Raw genomic sequence first — 20,714 nt, 5'->3', positions numbered from 1 at the left:
AGGTGGGTAGGGACATGTCGAAAATCTGGTTCTAGTTCAGTAGTAGGCTACTCTATATAAATACATTACGGAATGAATTACTCAATAATTAGCTGGATTTGAGATGAGAGAATCTCAAGTAAGAGAGAGTGGAATTATTATGTTTATCCTTTTTTTTAACAAATATCAATGTATATATATTAGATTTTTAACGTAAGACAGCATGCAGTACCGACTTAGCGCTCCCACAGTTTCACTTTCATACAACTTTAAATAAAATTAAAGCAAAAAAGATGTATAGTCGATAAGCCATCACTCCAAAAAATGCATAAATTTTATTGAATTTTTATCTATTCTAAATTTAAACTAAAACTCTACCTGTAAATAGGCTTGCCACCGGTGTTCTTTCCGGCACGGAACCACAACACCATGTACACTCGGTCTTCATTGGCATCCGGTGTGACGTCACACGGCAAAGACGCCGTTCGACCCAGGACTGCATCCACATCCACTGTTGATACTGTAATTAAGTAACACAATGACTACCAATTTAATAATTATTTATATATAGGATATCAGATACTACAAAACCGACTTTGATGACTTTTCTACGTTGGAATATACCTCATTATCATGGTTAACGATCATATCGATATGACAAATTTAACAAATAAAAAAGGGGTTGGGTCATAATATATAATAAAGATTAAATTGTCGTGTTTTCGATTCATAATAATAATTACATCATCTACTAAAATATCAAGCAGAAAGTTGCAGTTCAATGTTTCAAAACATACATCGATAGTACATAGAAATTATAATGATAGTCGAACTAAGAACTACCAAGCAAGAACTAAATTGCTGCTTAGCGTTTTGGTTTCATAAAGCTAAGCTGCAATTTAGTTTAAAAAGTATTGCACTGACTTCTTTATTTTAATTTATTGAAAAAAATATAGCTTATGTTTACAGATCTTTTAAAATGGTTTATTTGTTTCAAAAATAAAAAATTGCTCTTCATAATATCATAAAGATTCATTCAAGATCGGTAAAATCATAAGCCGCTTTGGAGCGTGTCTGCAAAGAAGAATGCATTCAACGTGATGGAAGACATCTTGTAGACGGTGTAATATTCCGTACATAAAATACGCACTATTACATTATAATCTACTGCACTTAATTATAATTAATATAAATAACAAATATAATTTTTTCTTTTTAATAAATATTTAAAGTTTAAAATCGGCGCTGAGACACCCTTATTAGATTTGTTTTGAGCTTTGAGAGAATATCCGTTCGTCCTGTCTTTAAAATATAGATTTACTGCTATAGGTACGATTTTATTGTAAAACTTAAACTATTGAATCTTGTTAATTACCACGCGTTATTTAAAAACGGTAAGAATCGAAATACAGCCATTCATATGCCAATAATGTCGCTTAAATGTAGAGACTACGACATAAATATGTATTTCCAATATCAAAAACACTTATCGATACAAGAATTAAGTGAATAGCGCTGTTTCGTTGCCAACGCGCTTATTTCTTTCGCGATAAGAGAATATAAATAGGAGCAATATTAAAATGTCTCATTCGCATCAAATAAACCTATTTTACGGGGACTGTCAACGTGTTCTGGCTGAGTAATGCCATCATCGTTCATACTTACTTGGACTTTTCAATTTACTTCCAAAAAGTAACAAAATAAAGATAGATTACGTCTTTGTTTTAAAAGAGTTATCCCATAATACAGAAGGTTAGAGATTTGATATTCATGTGCTTTTAGTAAAATTAAATTTCTATGAAATTTGTTCGCTGACTATGTAGCGTTGACATACTCGTATGATAAAGGTGAATTAATAAAATATTTGATAACATATGTTTCTGATGTTAACACTGTTTAACATTATGCTTTTATGAATAATCCAAAAGGTTACGTCAAACGACGTTGGACTTACCGGAGCCCACGATGTAATAAAAAGCAATTTTACCCTTGCAAACAACTCATTCATACATTAAACAAAAACTAAGTAGTAATTAGTAGTTTGTTTTACAAGCCAAAACGTGTTATAGTAGGTTTCGCCACCTGTCTCAAATATTTTTGAAGCAGCACGTGTCAAAATATATTCGTGAATTTGGAAAACGTTCCAACCTACAAAATAAGTAACATCAATATAACTGTATTAGTTTTTTAAAAATTTATACAAAAACTAACGAAGTCGAAGGCATCGCACCGCGTTCTTACACGATTAAAGCCATGTAATTCTAGGCCCCCCAATGGCGGTACTACTGACCGTGGCTGAGATTGTTTAGGGCGATCTTGTTTTGTCTTTCCTAGCAGTCCAATCTAGCTGTTTGGGGATGTGGTTCAATTCACTTCAATTATTTTACTTAATAGATGTGTGGCCTACATAAGTACATAAGTCTACGCGTAGACACGCTCACAGAAACTTATTATCTTATTATATTATATTATATTATATTATATTATATTATATTATATTATATTATATTATATTATATTATATTATATTATATTATATTATATTATATTATATTATATTATATTATATTATATTATATTATATTATATTATATTATATTATATTATATTATATTATATTATATTATATTATAATGTGAGCCAAACCAATGCGGTTCTAAAATATGTAAATACAAAAGACATCAAATATCGCCATATTTTCTGTAAATAGAAGTCCCTTTCTCAACAACCTTTGACCTCCACAACAACATTGGATAGAGGCGTAGGGTCACTAATATGATTTACAAGGAAAATTGTTGTGTTCAAATAATATAGAGCAAGTTTCAGACTTATTTCAAGTTCTGAATATAAATTTAGTATTACAAGAATCTGAGAGTTTTAATAACTCTTTGGCTTAGTACTTTGAGTCTAGGGATAATATTTTTTTATACATTTTCGTAATTTATTTGGTGTAGAATTTTATGTTATGTTTTAATAGATTAAAAATTGAAAAATAATCTTTAAAAACTACTCAACTTAAAGTTTTTGAAGAGGTAAACGTTTACTTTAATTAAAACGTGTATTTTAACGCAACATATAATATAATATATCCTTAACAAAACTCTTCCTAATTAGTTTCGTGCTATGTAAATTGTATATAGTATGACTATTACATTTTTACATAGTAAGATATATATTTATACTTGCCATAATTTAATGCTAGTTCAATAGCAACACGCAATACAAACTTTAAACATTAACGAATTTAGTCATTCAATTTCATTGATATAATTAAGTTTTCAATAGTGTTAAACCTAATGTATAGGAAATATAAATTATATTAAATTAAAGGTTGTAGCCTAATGTACAGCCATAAGGTTAAGATTGTGTCGTGCTTGAGGGCACTAAAGAATTGTTCCACTCATAATTGCGGTAGGATTGTACTGACATGCAAACATTAATAATAGTTAGATTTTTATGTTTTTCGTTTACAGACACGCATGAATGAGGAATGTAACGCATTCTACATTATAATCATGATAATTATATTAGAATACTAGCTGACCCAGCAAACGTTGTTTTGCCATGTATATTATTTCTAGGAAACATTTTTTAGTTAAATAAAAATAACTATCTACTATACTAAAAATAGGGGTTAAAATTTTGTATACTGTAACATAAAAAAAAAAATCGTTTGAGTCGTTTCGTACTCCTCGTATGGGAACGAACGTTGTGACACGAGACTATTATATAATAGATTACAAAAATAATAGCTTAGGGGTGGACCACCCTTAACATTTAGGGGTTTGAATGATAGATAGTAGCCGATTCTCAAAATATGCATAAAAAATTACATAAGAATCGGTAGAGACGTTTCGGAGAGGTATGGGAACGAACATTGTGACACGAGAATTTTATATTTATTTATAGCCTTATATCAGAAATACAAAATATATACATTATAAATATTGTTTTTCTTAATCTACGATAACTGATTCTGTGTACCTACGGGCAAAGGCCTCTCCCATTATCCTCCATTTTTCCTTATTGTATACCAATCTCGTCCAGGTCTTAGTCTTTCCAGCCATTTCCATGATTTCATCGGCCCACCTTTTAACTCTCTTTTGCGCACTTCTCTGTGCGAGAATTTTATATATTAGATTATAATTCCACAGTGTCAGGAGCAATATTCTCTTAATAGAATATTAGTAAAATTAAACTGATTAAAGTTTAGTCACAGAAATATACCCTTACAAACTACAGTGCTTTTACCGTGTGTAACATTCACCTACGTAGGGGTCACCCAGCCTTCCCAATCAAGGTTTACAGTATATTGTGCTTCATTTGTTATGTATCTAGCTGGAATAACATTTTTGTAACATGTCTAAAAATCTGATCAAGCCTATTCACAATCCTTTATGGATAAAATATGAGTGTCTAATGCGAAATGTTATCATTATTAAACTTACTTGTATTCACTATATTTCTTTTTTTTTCACGTAACAAGAATTTGACAAAGTAATTCAAGTAAGCTGCGACTCTCATACCTGAGGTCGTAGGTTCGATCTCCTGCTGTGAACCAATGGAGTTTCTTTCTATGTGCGCATTTAACATTTGCTCGAACGGTGAAGGAAAACATTGTGAGGAAACTGACATGTCTTAGATCCAAAAAGTCGACGGCGTGTGTCAGGCACTGGAGGCTGATGGCCTACTTGCCTATTAGATTTAAAAATGATTATGAAACAGATTCAGAAATCTGAGGCCAAGACCTAAAGAGGTTGTAGCGCCACTGATTTATTTACTTTTTAATTCAAGTAAGCTATTTATTTGATAAAGGTAATATTGGTTTTTACAAATCACTGAAAACAAAGTTAAAGATGGTTCGTAGTTGAAAAAAAATACTCTAATATAATATAAAATAACAGATATTTTTTGTCTTCATATTACTGAAAGTTATTTTAATAGTATATGTTTAAGAAGAATCAATGAGTTCATGAAATAAGAAAATACTTTCACTTTCACCTTCATTCAACTTCTATCGAAATAAGGGTAAAGTTTTTATAAATGCTTTGTAATAATTTGCTTTTTATTAGAAAAACTTATACACCTAGTTTCGTATCTACTTTTCTCACCCTTGAATAATTCATTTCAAAATGCGAATAAAAGTAATGCCTTCAAATATAGTTTATTCCAAGAAAACAACTAGCATACACAAAAGATAAACATTAATTATTTTCATCAAATGCTCCAATAAAAACTGGAGAAAAGATTTTAAAACGCAATTTCTCTCAAGATCCATAAACAATGCTCACTAAATAGACACTAAACTGAGGACTGCGAGGAAGGCTCTTATGTCTCCCGTTCTCTCAATATATCATGTTTTTTCCCGCTCAGATATACGAGCTACGTAGCGCGTGACAGCCTTCTCAGGGCAATATTAATAAAATTATTGTGGAGACACGTTAGAGCTTGACCTAGCCGGTTCGCATGTCCTACTTCTGAGTTAGTTGAACTACGTTATGAAGTCCGTATGATTTCTGGAGGGAAAGTGTTACAGTTTTACGATTTCATAACTTGTTCCTTTTTAAATATCATAAATCAAATAGGAATCTGCTTAACGACAGTTCCATAAAAAACGTTTAGTTAACCGTTTACCATTAGGGCATTAAAGATACATATCAGAATGAGCCTAGAAGACTAAAATTGGGACAGCTGATGGCGACGTGTATCTCATTCGTATTAATTTGTAATCAAGTTTCTCATGTCAATAAAATACATTCTATTTTGTAATAAGAAATAAAGTTCTTTAAACATTTATTTAATCAGATAACTTAGCGATTTAGTCGATAGAATTTAAATCTTGATGAAAATTTTGGGGTAGCTATTATCAATACGAATGCGTCTATTAAATTTTTGCAGTCTCACCACATCCATACACTTGAATTAGGTTATTAACACTCACGTTTGGATTCATTTGTCACGATGGAAATAATCGAATGGTGAATACTTTTCCGGGTGCTTGCTCTTTGATTAGATTTTTACCGAAAAAGCCCATCCATCGTACAACCACAAAAGGTCGTTCGGTGAAGCTACGTCCGGCACCGATTTTCCATTCGTTTCGCTGTCCAGAAATTTCCGCAATAAAATTAATCGCTCCAATAAAATCGAAGTAGAGTCCCTATGCATGAGCACTTTTTAATTGGATCCAACTTTTTTGCCGACAGCGAAATCAAACTTCACTGTTCTTTTGAATCAAGACGCTAACAAAGTGGTTAAGTTTTATGTTTCTTTAACAACTTCGCTAACTATTTGTATTCAGTTATAACTTTTAAGTGCAACCAACTAAATAGAGTTATTATACTTGTATTTCAATCTAACAATCTATCTTATTTTGGGAAATAATAAAACAATTCCTCGGTTTTTTACGAGGCGTGTATTTAAAGTAAGATCTCCATTTATTTTTTTCACATTAAATAACATGTATTTACAAAGTTTAATACATTGCTGTAAAGCTTGAATTCTTCCCCTTCCTCTTCAAAACTGGCGAGAAAGTCTTGGGCACATTGGACACGTTTCACTTTGTGCTCCGGGGTTTCATTTCGTTCCTGCGCGAGGCGGTGGGAACATGGTTCGAGGAGGGGATACAAAAGTTTGTCGTACGAATGAAGAAACTCATCGAAGTGAATGGCGATTATATAGAAAAATAGCTTAGATTTCAAGCTTTACAGCAATGTATTAAACTTTGTAAATACATGTTATTTAATGTGAAAAAAATAAATGGAGACCTTAATTTAAATACACGCCTCGTATATTTATTTTTAAATGTTTAGTATGTATTTCAAGGCTGCGATGGTACCAGTTTGTTCTTGTCCATTTATTTGAAAGGGTCTTTCTCGAAGAGGTGAAATGTTCCAAGTGATAGATCTACCCATATCCGTAAATAGGTTAGGAGGAATCAAGGTATATGAAACTCGTGCATTCAGTACCTCAAAATTTGAAATGTCTATTTAATTTTTTGAGTAGGTATTTTCGGTGAATTTAAAAAATAACAATCTTCTTTAAACATCATATTAAATATTTGATTGAATAATCATCATATTTTTCAGAAGTGATTTACAATTCGCAGTAACTTTTAATTGACAGGCGAGCTCCAAAAGCGATCATATTATATTTTGGAAACATTTATGATTCTTTCAACTGTAGCAAAAAATACACAATTCATCATTTACCGGGTTGCCAATTAAAGTGAGCAATTTGTTACGTATGAACGCAAATTCCAGTTTACAATAAAAATCAGGAAACCATGGGATAAAGGGAACCGGACATATCGACGTACACCCCATTTTAATTTTCGTAGCAATCGCGTTTAATAGCTATTGTGATTCCCACTTGACTTTGTTCGGTTTTGTTTAATTTGATCGCGAATGCAAGATAAAGCCAATAAGTGTTATATTCGACTCTTGTGCTATGATACTGCGGTATTACTTCTTTAATTATCTATATATATAAAAAGAAAATGGTGTTCGTTTGAGGCTCTTTCACGCTTAAACCACTGATCGTATCGACATGAAACTACCACCATTCGATGCGAAATTTTTCCTAGATGGTTTATGGCTATTTATTTTTTTAATTCTGTTTTACTTTTATGAAAATTTATCCCGCTAATAAAAACAAAAGAGGCTTCCTAGAACCTCTAAACGTCAACATCTGTTAAAAACTCGATTTTCAAAATATTTCAATTTTCTTAGCGGGAAGTTAAAAAGAAGAATAATAAAAATATGAAAAAAAATAAAATAATGAAACATAAAATTTATTTTAATTCGTCCAGCAAAGCGGGCGCGAAACGGCTAGTAAATATATAAACATCGTGTCCTTCAAAATGGATTGATTGATTTTTATTAATATTTTTGATTAACTATTAGATTTTCGTACCCTTAAGTGGTAAGGGGTTTACAAGCAAATTTTTTTTTTTTTTGGGTGTTTTTTGATTCCTTAAAATTATTATTTTCAATATTTGCCATTATATCGCTTGCTCCGGGAACAAGGTCGTAAAAGCAAAATATTTTTTTTTAGAAAAATAAAAGAATGTAATGTATACAAATATATAAATCAAATGAAAGCTATTTTTTCCTATTCGACGATTTAAAAATTATTGTTATGCATTTAGTGTAAGTCGTTAAAAAATAACTATATGTATGTTACAGTAATTCATCTAATTAGACTGAAAACAAACAGCGCCTACGATTGTTTCACTGTTTAAACATAATTACGGACGATACAGTAACCACACATTACGACGGCACATTTTGATGAATGTCTAGAACGTAATCATTTCTATTTGCTCTTTTCGCTGAAATTTTGTGACCTTGATGACAAGGAATCATTTTTTATTTGTGTTTAAACTGTCGCAATAAGTTTCATGATTATTTGGTACAATTACAATCTTCACTAAAACTATCTTTACGGCGGTTGATATCTATTACAGGAAAATAAAAAAGGTAATTGTGCACAAAACAATTTTCGTAGAATAAAGACATCCTCGTGTTTTTTATAAAAAATGTTTTTCAAAATTTCTGAAAAATTAAATATAAAAAAATACAGGTATAGAACATCACCAAAGGAAGTCAAAAATGAGAACACATTAAAACAATCCTAATAGTGCTTTACAACTTTGTTCCCCAGGGCAAATCGTATACCGGGTCGGCTAGTAAAGTTATATCTAAATATATATGTTCTATAATCTTCCACCATCCGTTTAGTAACTTTGCTTAGTAGTTAACGAGTTATATAGACATATGAGTTTCATTATCATTTTCTGCTACTGTATTTCATGATCAGACGTCGAGGCAGAATACGAAATTCCACCCGTATCACCTCGACGTCCGCCATTCCACAACTGAGCGTTTTTCAAGGCAGTTTTTGCCACGCACCACCATGTGGAACCAGCTGCTCGCTGAAGTATTTCACAACCAATTCGACATAGGGTCGTACCAATTCTTAAAAGGCCGGCAACGCACTCGCGAGCCCTATGGCATTGGAGTGTCCATGTGCGGCGGTATCACTTAACATCAGGTTTCCTATTGCCCCCTGTTGTATTAAAAAAAAATGGTGTAAAATAATTAAATTCGGAGTTCCATTGCCGGAGGATGTTTGTTCCAACCATGAAACAAACATGCCGTATCGAGAATCACGGAATATATATAAATACATAATACCAACATATTACCTAACAACGCATATAAGAGATCTCTACCTTTTAATTATAAAGGACTAGCAGACTCGGCCAAGCGTTGCTGGGGCTAAGGTTTTTGTTATATTACATAGTAGTAAACTATTCAGAAAAGGTAGAAGAACATCAGTCATGGGGACCACCATGCTTTTTGGTGGTTATGATATTCAATTGTAGCTTATGTGGAACGTTGGTACTTTCAACACAGCGCCATATGTTAGAATTGTGACTGTTAAATAATAAACAAATAATTTGCATTAAACTGCGGGTATAAATTAAGATGTAAGCCGCCTATCTTTTAAGTTAGATCAAACTGCACACGGTGTGCAAATTTGATGGAAATCGGTTTATAGTTTAGGAGTCCATAGTGGTCAAACAACGTGACGCGTAATTTATATAAATTGAGACTAGATGGCGCTGGCTGTACTCGAAATCGCGCTATTAGAGTATTTGATTGAAGCCTACATTAATTCTAGCAAGGGTGCGGGCTCAGCATGTTGTGCATTAGCTGGTATCAATTTTTGAAGACTCACCTCGGAGTACATCCGTGCAGTCATTCTATAAATTTACTAGCTGACCCGGCAAACTTTGTTTTGCCATGTATATTATTTCTAGGAATCATTTTTTTAGTTCAATTAAAAAAGTCCGTAATCATTTAGGGGTATGAAAGATAGGTAGTAGCTGATTCTCAGACTTACTGAATATGCATAAAAAAATTCATAAGAATCGGTCAAGCCGTTTCGGAGGAGTATGGGAACGAATATGACATGAGAATTTCATATATTTGATTTTCTTTGCTATAAACCTCACTGAGCCCGAGACCTTTCCAACGAATGCAAAACCGTGGAAATCGGTTCGTGCGTTCTGGAGTTATAGCGTCAGGAAGGAAAACCCGACTTATTTTTATATATTAGATAGTATCAATTTAAAATTACCGTTGTCTTATTACAAGAGAAATATGCTCGTTGAGACTTTAATGAGAGAATAAAATAAGAGAAACAATAGAGGAAATAACTGAGTCACGAGGCGCTAGTTAAGAGTAATTAAGACAAATGCCTGACAACCCCTTAACTTCTGGGTTCCAAGCGCTGGTTCCCACGGGACCGCGGTCTTTCACATATTTACTTTTTACTCTCTTTGTTCTAAAATAAGTACTTTGAAAAGAGTGGCAAGCCTTTGCGACATAGTTGGAAATTTTAAATGCGTATTAAATGACGCGGCGCAGTGTTGGCCTAGTGGTTCGATTCCTGGATGTGCACCAATAGACTTTCTTTCTATGTGAGTATTTAACATTCGCTCAAACGGTGAAGGAACATCGTGACGAAAAGTTGACGGGGTGAGGCACAGGAGGCTGATCACCTGTTTGCCTATTAGATTGACATGATCATGAAACAGATTTAAAAATCTGAGGCCTAGACCTAAAAAGGTTGAAGGGCCACTATAAAAAAAATATAACACGGCGGGTAATAAATTTTTGACTAAATGATGAGGCATTCCTATTTAATTTTAATATACCCATATAATAATTTTAAAGGGTAGGTATGACTTGTCACACGTCGATATTTGGGTAAAAGAAAAATAGATTTTTAATTATGTCACGTCAAGCTTTTGTTAATTACTAAGCCAACAAAACCATTTATACACAGCCTGTACCGCTAAAACTTAAGTTCTTCACTTGTCTCTTTAAAATTTCAGTAAAATATTTAGAAATGTCTCCACCATGATCAAGTCACTAGTAGAGTATCTTAAAATACTCACCAAGATCCTCTGCATCTTCACTCCACTCTCCCTCCTGAGCCCAACAGGTAGTGAGCACCACGAACAACCGAAACCACTTAACGGTACACATTGTCACATTCCCTCACGCACTCACATAATTATACTGTTTCATGTTCGTTGTATCACACCGCATTTCCACTCTGAGTTACTTAAATATTTGTAAAGTTATATAACACCGAATGTAAACTTTTCTATAAGTTTAAGGAAATACGAAAATGATTGCTACACTTGTTCTAAAGTTAATGAGATTTTGAAATCAATTAATTCTTCAAAAAGTATTACAAATATCTATATTTAAGTCAGATACACAAACCCTATAACGCTTTAGGTGTTTTATTAATATATTTCTGTATGATAAATTAATTATAAAATCTTCTTGCTTAACGAGCTTGTCACTTAATAGAATAGAAAAATCTATACTTTTATGTATATTTAATCGTTATCTTTTTATCGTTACAGTTAAAAAAATTATTTAGGAAGAAACTAAACCTCAAACACGCCTTCTTGACTACCATTTGAATACTGTCTATAATAGCATAATATATTAATGAATCATTCAATTGTTCCGATAAAAGCTTTAAAAACACAACTAAACTGTCGAACTCACTTAACCTCCGTCAAAGTTCGACGTATGTAACGTTTTGCATACATGAGTAAATAACCTCTTTAATCTCAGTATATCCGGACCCTATTCGGAAAGTTATGGCATAAAAATAGACGACGAAAAAAATTATTTCTCGATTATGTTGTACAACATTCGGTCAAACGGAAAGGAAAGTTCGAGTATTAACCCTTTACTGTCCAGTAAATTGAACTTAGAAACGTTACATTACATGGGTAACATGCTAAGCATAGCTTGAATATTATTTAATCTTTAGGAATATATGACATAAGTATGATTCTAAATTTAACATTTCTGTAGATCATAAATTTAAAATTAAACTGATTAAGTGTTGTTTAGGAATTCGATGTTTAAAAAATCTAATAAATATTAATTAAAAAATATACTTATTGATTTTATTCTAAAAAAATATATGTACGTTTCTAATATACTGTTTACGAAAAGATATTTGAAATAAAATATTCCATATTCCTTTACATGAGCTATTTTAAATTATCCCAGCTCACTGGTGTAAGCCTTCGTAAAGGATAGGTTTATTTATTGGCCAAGTTTGTTTTTGACCGCCTCACGTACATTATAGGAAACCTTTCCAATACGAGATTGCCAATCGCTATTTTGATCTTATATGTTATTCAGTAACATTCAATCTTATGTCTTTGATTTTGCCATACAATTTTAGAAATATATTTTCATGCTCGCTTTCATTGCTCTTTATATTATTGGCTTAAAGGGAATAGATACGAACTGAAGTTCATTTTATTTAATAATTTATTTATAACTTAAGTACATTTAAGTATCTATCTAGGAGTATCTCTTTGAGTGATACTACGGCGATAAAGACAACATATTAAGTGTTTTTTTTTAAGGGATATACTATATTTATAAATACAACGTTTGCATTTATATAAATTATAATATTCATATAATAACCCCAAAGTTCGACATTGACTATCTCGAAATACTCGGTTAGGACGCCAATGCTGTGGAAAGACCCTTTTTGGTTGAACGGTACTGCTGAATCTTTTATTAGCTTTGTGAATGGATGACCAGTTGACATAACCATCGTAGACATCTGTTGTGATATTACGCCATATTTCCTAGGGTCCTTCCGCCTCATTCCGTCGATTTAGAGCCTGGTACCAACATTTTTGTGCACGTGGAATATTTTAGGGATAAATTGAAATCGTAATACGTGTAGGGGAAGACAATAGCTGAGACAGCGAATATGAATGTATTGTGTGTCATCAGAAAACTTGTATTATCGGGAATTGGATATGGGTGGGTTTATTCAATTGATTTTCGCAACGCCAACCTTTTGAGTGCGGTCATTTATGTGTGTTTATTTAATATGTGAAAGTAGTAGTGTGTTGATAGGTGACTTTACTATTAGGTACACGTGGTTCATGGTTGGTTGGCCAATTAAAAGTTTAAGTTTTCTTCTACACTTTAAAAATTATGCTAATATTTGTGTTGAACTTAACATTAATAAACTCTTCCAACTATCGTGTACTCTGCTGAGTTCCTATTAGAAAACTTCTTTTGAAACTACACCATAATTTGTCGTCTTTTTACTTATAATATTCGCGTATTTCTGTTTATAGGAAAACCAGACTCATTAGCAGCAGTTATTTTTTAATAAATAAAAACTTTATTCGTGGCAAATAGGTAGTGACAAAATTTGTAGTGGGTAACTAGATAACAAGTAGTCGGTGGTACACGGTACATGTTTAAAACAGTTTTATGAGAAAAAGTAGGTTTAGTGTCACTAATCAAATACAAGTCTTATAAGACATTAGGTATGTGTATGTGTGAGTGTGTGAATGGGTGTGTGCGCATGTATTTGAGAGTGTTGCTAAGAGTTGGTATAAGTTAAATGTAATAAATGGATTGTATAACTAGTATTCTAGATAGAAAGTTCCGATTCACTCGATCGATATAAGAAAGCTGAGTATTTCCACAAAATTAAGTGAAGAATATTTCCTAAATCAACTTCATCGCTCCAACGATGGTTAGTCAAGACATTTTATAGACATTTTTTAGCTCGTTTAACACAGTTACAGCATCTTTTGTAAATGGCTGGAATTCTTTAAAATATGCTACAGTTGGCATTTTCAGAATTATAACGACGCAATGAAAGAGCGTTGTAGCGAATATTTCCCTTTGAGTTCAAAAGTGACGTTGAAGTTAATTTTGAATTGAATTACATTAGCACAATTCATGTACGTGGAATTTCTTGAATAATATAAGAAGGACATATATTGTGGATATAAATGTTGCCTCGTTCAATCATATTTTGAGGTAAGTGGTTTATCTCTAACAGGTCTAATTATAGACTGAAAATATTGTATGTGGCTAACGTATACGTAAGTATGACAGTAATCGCCTTATACATAAAAAATAAGATCAGTTTTATTGAACTCTTTTACGTGACGTAGTTTTTCGTCTCTTCGTGTTAAATTGTATTAATGCTGCGACGAAAGAGACATATGACACTTTAATAAATAAATCGGTTTAATGTAATAATTTTATACATAATTTAATATAAATTTGAGTTCGTTTTGGGTAAAGAGGTTTTACTAATTGAAGTCAGTTAAAAATTAAGGATTATAGATTAAAATTTTATTTAATTAGATATTATAAATGCCATGTATTTATTGTAGCCTACATTGTAAGAGCTATGAAATTTCTTCTGAGAAAAAACTACTACGTTTGCATATGATACAAATGGTTCGTAGTTTGTATTCAAAAAATATGTAGACGCTCTTAACGTACTTGAAGATATCAAAATAATGCAAATAAATAAATAATCGTATAAAATTTCAATTGTTGTTATACAATTATTATAATGTATCTGTGTGGGAATTCAGAAATCTCGGTACCGAATCCATTATTATTTTTTACGTTTCTCGACATCGTATAGAATGTTGCCCATGAAACATTGTATTTCCATTTGTTTTTCTTAATTTGAAAATCTCCGGGCGATTGACGTTGTATGCGATAAGCACGGTCATTGAGTTCAGTCATCGATAAGACAATAACTAAATATAGCTAATTATCGATGTGATAAAATAAGTTTTTGACGAAACATTTTATTCCCCCCCAATCCACCCACTACTACTTAATACAAATTGGATGGTTGGTTGCGTGTTTTCCCTCAGTAATTTTAGTGCATGGCCATACCTATTGCTGATAAAGGTTAAACGTGTGTTTTTTTCGTTATTATAGTTAATTGATTTAAGATGTGATGAGGACCATAATGTCATAATTGCAGCTCCTTATAAGCATTGTGTAAAATAAACAAACTTGGCGAAACAAAAAAGCGACGGAGAGTAGTTTTCGTCCGTTCCTTGATTTGAGATCTGGCTGGAAATATAAATTTAGACACAATTTAATTTTTTTTTACATAAGTATTTTTTTTTATAGAACAGAGGGCAAACGGGCAGGAGGCTCACCTGATGGTAAGTGATACCGCCGCCCAAGGACACTCTCAATGCCAGAGGGACTTTTAAGAATTGGTACGCTCTTTTCTTGTAGGACCCTAAGTCGAATTGGTTCGGAAATACTTCCATGGGCACCTGGTTCCACAAAGCGGTGGTGCGCGGCAAAAACTGCCTTGAAAAACGCTCAGTTGTGGAACGGCGGACGTCGAGGTGATACAGATATACATTTTCTTATCTATATTAATAAATTATATGTTGTTTAATTTGAAATATATGATTAGGATTCAAATAAAAAAGCAAATTTAGCAAATTTCTATCGAATTAAATCAGAATAAATGCATATATTAAAACTGTCCGAATGTTAGACGACAGCCCTAAGCATCCCTTACCCATCGAAGTTATCTCCCTGAGGTGTAATTAGAATAAAAGAGTGTTAAACTTTTGTCACAAAATGATACGCAGTTCTCTTGGGGTATCTGTACAAACTTATGACAGAATATTTAAGCTTTTGGAAAAGAGAAAATCAGCTTGGTACTAGGGACCACCTGGGGGATAATTTTGCTTTTTGTTTAGTATTTGGAAACAACAAAGTGACAATACTTTATATTAATACTTCTACGTGATATATTTTTGTTACACCGTAAAATAGCTTTTGCACAATCAAGCCAAGCCACTCGGGGCTATTTTAATTTATTCACAAAGATTTATTTCCTTTAGATTAGCATTTCTCTTATTTATGCTAATGTAATTTTAATGGCACCAGCTTTTTCGACTAATTTCATTTAACGAAAAAAGTAGGTTTTTGCTTAAATCTTGACTCATTAAAGGGGCTTAGGATTACGCGTTAAATTTTAATTATCGATTAAGTAAAAATAAGCGTAATTAAGGGTAAATAATCTCTGCTATGAAATTAGCACTTAATTAAGGAGAATTTAAATCTTTTAATCCCTTCAGGGAAGGCGATTATTTCGTTGCTAGGAATCTTTTCCTCATTCAGGAAAAGCATTTTTTCTTTTCATTTTCTTCCCTCGGCACAAAGTCAATACGTCTATTTAAAGTGTCCAAATACGTATTTCGAAAAAATAAATTGAGTTTCATTCTAACGGGAGCACAAAACTTTGTATCCGCGGGGAGTGAAATTTATTTCTCAAAATATTTGTGATCGTTTTATATGCTTTTGTTAAATTATGAAAATCATAGTGCCAGTAGTGTTTAAACAGACGGTTTTTATTTTTTATAAATAAGAATACAGGTAGTTAAAAATGCATTACATCAATTGGGGTTTAAAACGATAGGAATAACAGAAACATATGCAAATAAAATGACATAAAAATGTCTGTAAATAATATTGTAAGGGAGATAGTGCCTTTATTATAAGTCTTATAAACCAAGCAACGTTTATTAGAAATTTCATAAATACAGTATTACTTTCCGCAGCTTAATATATGAATTAATTTTATATTTAACCCAGATTCCAAGTAACAATAACTAAAGAATTTTCGACATTAACTTAACTAACTTGAAAGGCGAAAGAAATTCTTCTAAGACTTAAATGAAAATATATCTCTTACTATTTTAATTATTTCATTATTAAAGTACTTAATTGTGAACTCATCATATGGCTTGAACATATCTGTGGCAGCATGCAAGATTGACTTGACATATTTGGTAGTGGTCTTTTAAAGTAAGGAAGTGAAGTGATACATGAGCACTTATACTCACAATAACCTTCTCGAGGTTCGCAAGTGCGTTACCGGCAAGAATTAGAGTTTAAATGCACGACTGAAACCTTATATATACGATTCTATGATCCAGTCCTGTGTTGACATTTTCATTGTTACACGTTTATTTTTAAAGTTGGTCTGGTTTCTTAAGCATTTCATATGGAAAGGTCATTTGACGTTCTATCATATCTGTGTCCTATATCATTCATAGTTTGTAAAGACTGACGGAGTACCTTTGCAACTTTTACGATATGACAACTGTCGGACAGTTTGCTAATAAACAATATGGCAGTGATGTATAATTTGAATTTTTAAAACATTTTTAATGGATTTATTTAAAATAATACAAAAGGAAAATACGATAAATGACTTTTGTTTAAAAGGGTTTAATTATATGTCTCAGAAATTTTGATGATTATGATTATAATTTTACCTTGAAGTATTTCATATAAACTTTAATCTTCCAATTAAATTAATTTGGATTAATAATAAATGAGGACTCTATAATTTTCTTTACAATGTACCTAACTTATAATGTTTAAACTAAATTTAACATAAACTATGCTATCTTAACTTAGCAACGAGTTACTAGATTCCAAATATGCATTTTTATGCTTTCGTAACGAGCGATGAATCATATAGCAGATATTCGTAATATGGTATAATTTTATGCAAAAACGGAAACGTAATAATTATAATATTTACTAACCGTGGTTTAAAATAAATATCAAATAAATATTTCATTTAAATAATATTTTTATAACTAATATTGCAAGCAATCATGAAAGTGTTAAGTTTTAACCTAAGTGTAATAAATAATGTAAATTGCTTTTAACTTTTAACTAATAAAACTTCATGGATATGTTTTATTTTCACAGCTGTGCAAATAAATTTCTTTTTTCTATAAAATCGTTGAAAAAATGCATTAAATTTTTTTATAGTTTTTTTTTTACAGAATCACGAAACGAACGAAAGTTATATTTATAGTTACAATACATACTAATACTGAGTAAATGATTTAAAAATCCCACCACAGGAATAATTCATATGACGCAATTTGAAGCTTCAATACTCCTATTGCCAATAATATTTTAAAAACACAGGTTTAACTGAGACTTTTAGTACAAAATAATACAATTATCTACGCTATACTTACAAACAACAACCTTAAAACATTTAAGCAACTCAAATATTTTTTATTTATCCTTTTTTGCACTATATAAATGTCACAAATCACATCACGATGAATTGCGGAGAACGCGCGTTTCCAGTTATGACGCGCAACCGTCCGCGCCGAAACGACATCCCGTACTGAGACGGCATTGGACGACGGTTTTCAAAGGTGAGATTCCGCCTTCGGTCTTCATCGACTATTTACCTCTCACTCCTCAATTCGATTCAAAAGAATTTTTATTTTACGAATGTATATTGAAAGGCTTTTCTTAATACAATAAAAATACACATACAATTTGTATTAATTCCTGTATAATTTTTGGATTTATTTCTATTCTATTTTTAAAAAGCTTGAATGAGTGTTGAATATTTTATGATTTTCGTATGGTGTATATTTGTTCAATAATTCTGTTACTTTCTGTTCTGAAGGTCTATTATAATAATATTTTTACACAAAGATATATTTATTGAATATTCAATCAAAACATTTAATATCTGAGTTTTAGACATTGTTGTCTTACTAACTTTCGTTTTAAGGAAAATATATTCAACAGTTGTGTATTTGTAGTAATATAGAACTCAAATACGAATAAGACACTATGTTGATGCTATGTTAGCCTAGGAAATGATGGGATCATTGGTTTACTGTTCTACTTATTAACTAAAATGGATCTGAGTTATCTAATTGGAAAATATTATTATTATTATATTAAACAGTATAAAACTTTTTTCTTGCTCGTGCCAGTTTGCGGATCCAGCTGCCCATTAAAGTTTTTGCAATCAAATACGACTCGCTCAAAAAAGAACGTACCAATTCTTAAAAGGCCGTCTGATAGACTTAGTAGCGGTGGCATCATGGGCGGTAGAATACATGAGGTGAATGTGTTGCACGTTTGCCCCGTTTTATAAAAAAATATGACAATATTTGTCAAAATTGGCGGGTAAACATTTACTAATCGCTCAGCCCGTGGCGCTGTATGTTGGCGACGTAAATTCAGTGAAGTAAACAATACAGATTTATACAAAGAAAAGCGAACAGAAAACAATAAAGTACAGTTCGTTTAACACGCTCTAGCCGTTGTTGCTTGTATTCTGACAAGTATAAAACTGGTTTTAACTGGTAGATAAAGTTATGTTTAACTTCCCATGTTTGAGTCTTGCTTGTTTCGAGAGACGCTGTGATGAGTTATTTATTATCTTTATAATAATAGTAGCTGCCCCGCGAACGTATTTCTATATTATATTATATAGTGATGACTTCTGCTTTGAGCTTGGATTATAGGTTATGATATTATATGATTGTAATTTACATATAAGTATAAAAATTACAATCAAGAAAACACATAATATATAAAACGAAATCAAGCAAATAAAATCTTGCGCTTTTTCGTTCGCGACGGGAAAATATAAATATAGACAAGTAATAAATATGTATTAAATTAAATTTTGAAAATAGCTTAGTTATTTTAAACATATAAAACTGGTTACGCAAGTTATTGAGGGTGGGTAAAAGAATTATACAATTCTAAACTAACATCTAAAATAATAATAAAAAAACGTTACTATTTTCATACACAAACAAACCCACAAGTTACAAATAACCTTTTTAACATAAGTGTAATTTTAACACAGCCAAAGTTGAATACCAATTTTACATAAACTCAAAATAGTTTACTCAGTAAGCTTTTGATCGTAAGATAGGAGCGTGCCAGTTAAACGCTCAATACATACATTATCTTGGCAGGGTACAGCGAGTAATTAAATTTGTTTGTTTGCTAAGGGTTATACAACTTAAACAACACGGTGTTGTATAAACAGTACCGAAGTCATGGCGTCTCGTAATTTTAACTATGAAAACAAAAACAAAGTCTTAATATTACTTTTGAAAGTATATCAAAATAAAATACATGTATTCCATTTTTAACAAAGGCTTTGTATAAAAATCCTGAGTTGTCTCAGGTTTGCTGGATTCATTGAACCGAAAATTTGTAAGAGTAATAAATTACAAGATAATAATGTAATATTAGGCAGAGAGTAGCTTTGTGTAGCTCTCGAGAGATAAGGCACGCCCTCGACCACTAAGGCAGATTATTTTAGGGACGACCTTGAAATTTAAATATTAAATTACGTATATAATGTAATATCTTTGTGGTAACGTTCTAATATTTTGTAAATAAAATAAATATTAATCGTAATCCATATCTCGTAGCATATCTACAATATCTGCTACGCAGTGTAGCGCCCTACGTTCGAAGCTACGCACGCCACCAAATTTTTCCCGTGTGCTACATGTGGGTGAAATATTATTCCCTCGAGTTTTACTGACAGGACCACCGATTTCTCTCTGGAGATACGTTCTCATCGGGACGCTGCGCCAGCTGTTTGGCCAATAATGATCTACTCTTATACATACGTGTAGGAAAATAAGTACGTAGTTTTTGACCTATATTTTGAACGGTTTTAAGTTGTATATCTTTCTTAATAATACATTTAATAAGAGCCTCAATAAGAATATAGTAACATTAAATTATGATTTAGTTATTATTATTATTTGTATTATTATTATTATTTTTTTGTGGTTGTATATTTTTTTTTTCCCTTGATACTTTATGTTTTTATGTAATTTATGTGTATGTGTGTTAAATTTGTGATGTCATATTTTCTTGTATTTTTTTGTAACATTGATTTAGAACGTATACATAAATTAATTAATTACGGTGTTGCTTGTGTTAATTCACTCGAGTGTAATGTAGTAGAAAACAGTTTAATTTATGTTAGCTAAGCACTAA

The 20,714-nt window shown here is 31.6% G+C and overlaps 1 protein-coding gene across 6 annotated transcripts in view; it reads right to left on the bottom strand.

Moving 5' to 3' along the window:
• The window catches only part of LOC125052441 (synaptogenesis protein syg-2-like), a 78,585-nt gene extending 60,532 nt beyond the window's left edge, over positions 1-18,053 (bottom strand). For 2 of the 6 annotated variants that reach the window (XM_047653295.1, XM_047653337.1), the window contains exons 1-3: positions 17,909-18,052; positions 10,946-11,157; positions 358-499 (exon numbers count right to left, since the gene is read on the bottom strand). In XM_047653295.1, the coding sequence (XP_047509251.1) occupies positions 358-499; positions 10,946-11,036 (233 nt within the window). In that variant the 5' untranslated portion in view covers positions 11,037-11,157; positions 17,909-18,052. Of the gene's footprint in view, positions 1-357; positions 500-10,945; positions 11,200-17,908 lie in introns of all 6 variants that reach the window. The other 4 variants (XM_047653303.1, XM_047653311.1, XM_047653320.1 and 1 more) reach the window with 4 other exon arrangements.
• Positions 18,054-20,714: the final 2,661 nt, after the last annotated feature.

The sequence above is a fragment of the Pieris napi genome, chromosome 1 (genome assembly GCF_905475465.1).
Source record: "Pieris napi chromosome 1, ilPieNapi1.2, whole genome shotgun sequence".
NCBI classification, from domain to species: domain Eukaryota; kingdom Metazoa; phylum Arthropoda; class Insecta; order Lepidoptera; family Pieridae; genus Pieris; species Pieris napi.
The sequence above is the reverse complement of the archived record's forward strand: the minus strand, read 5'-3'. Positions and strand labels throughout refer to the sequence as shown.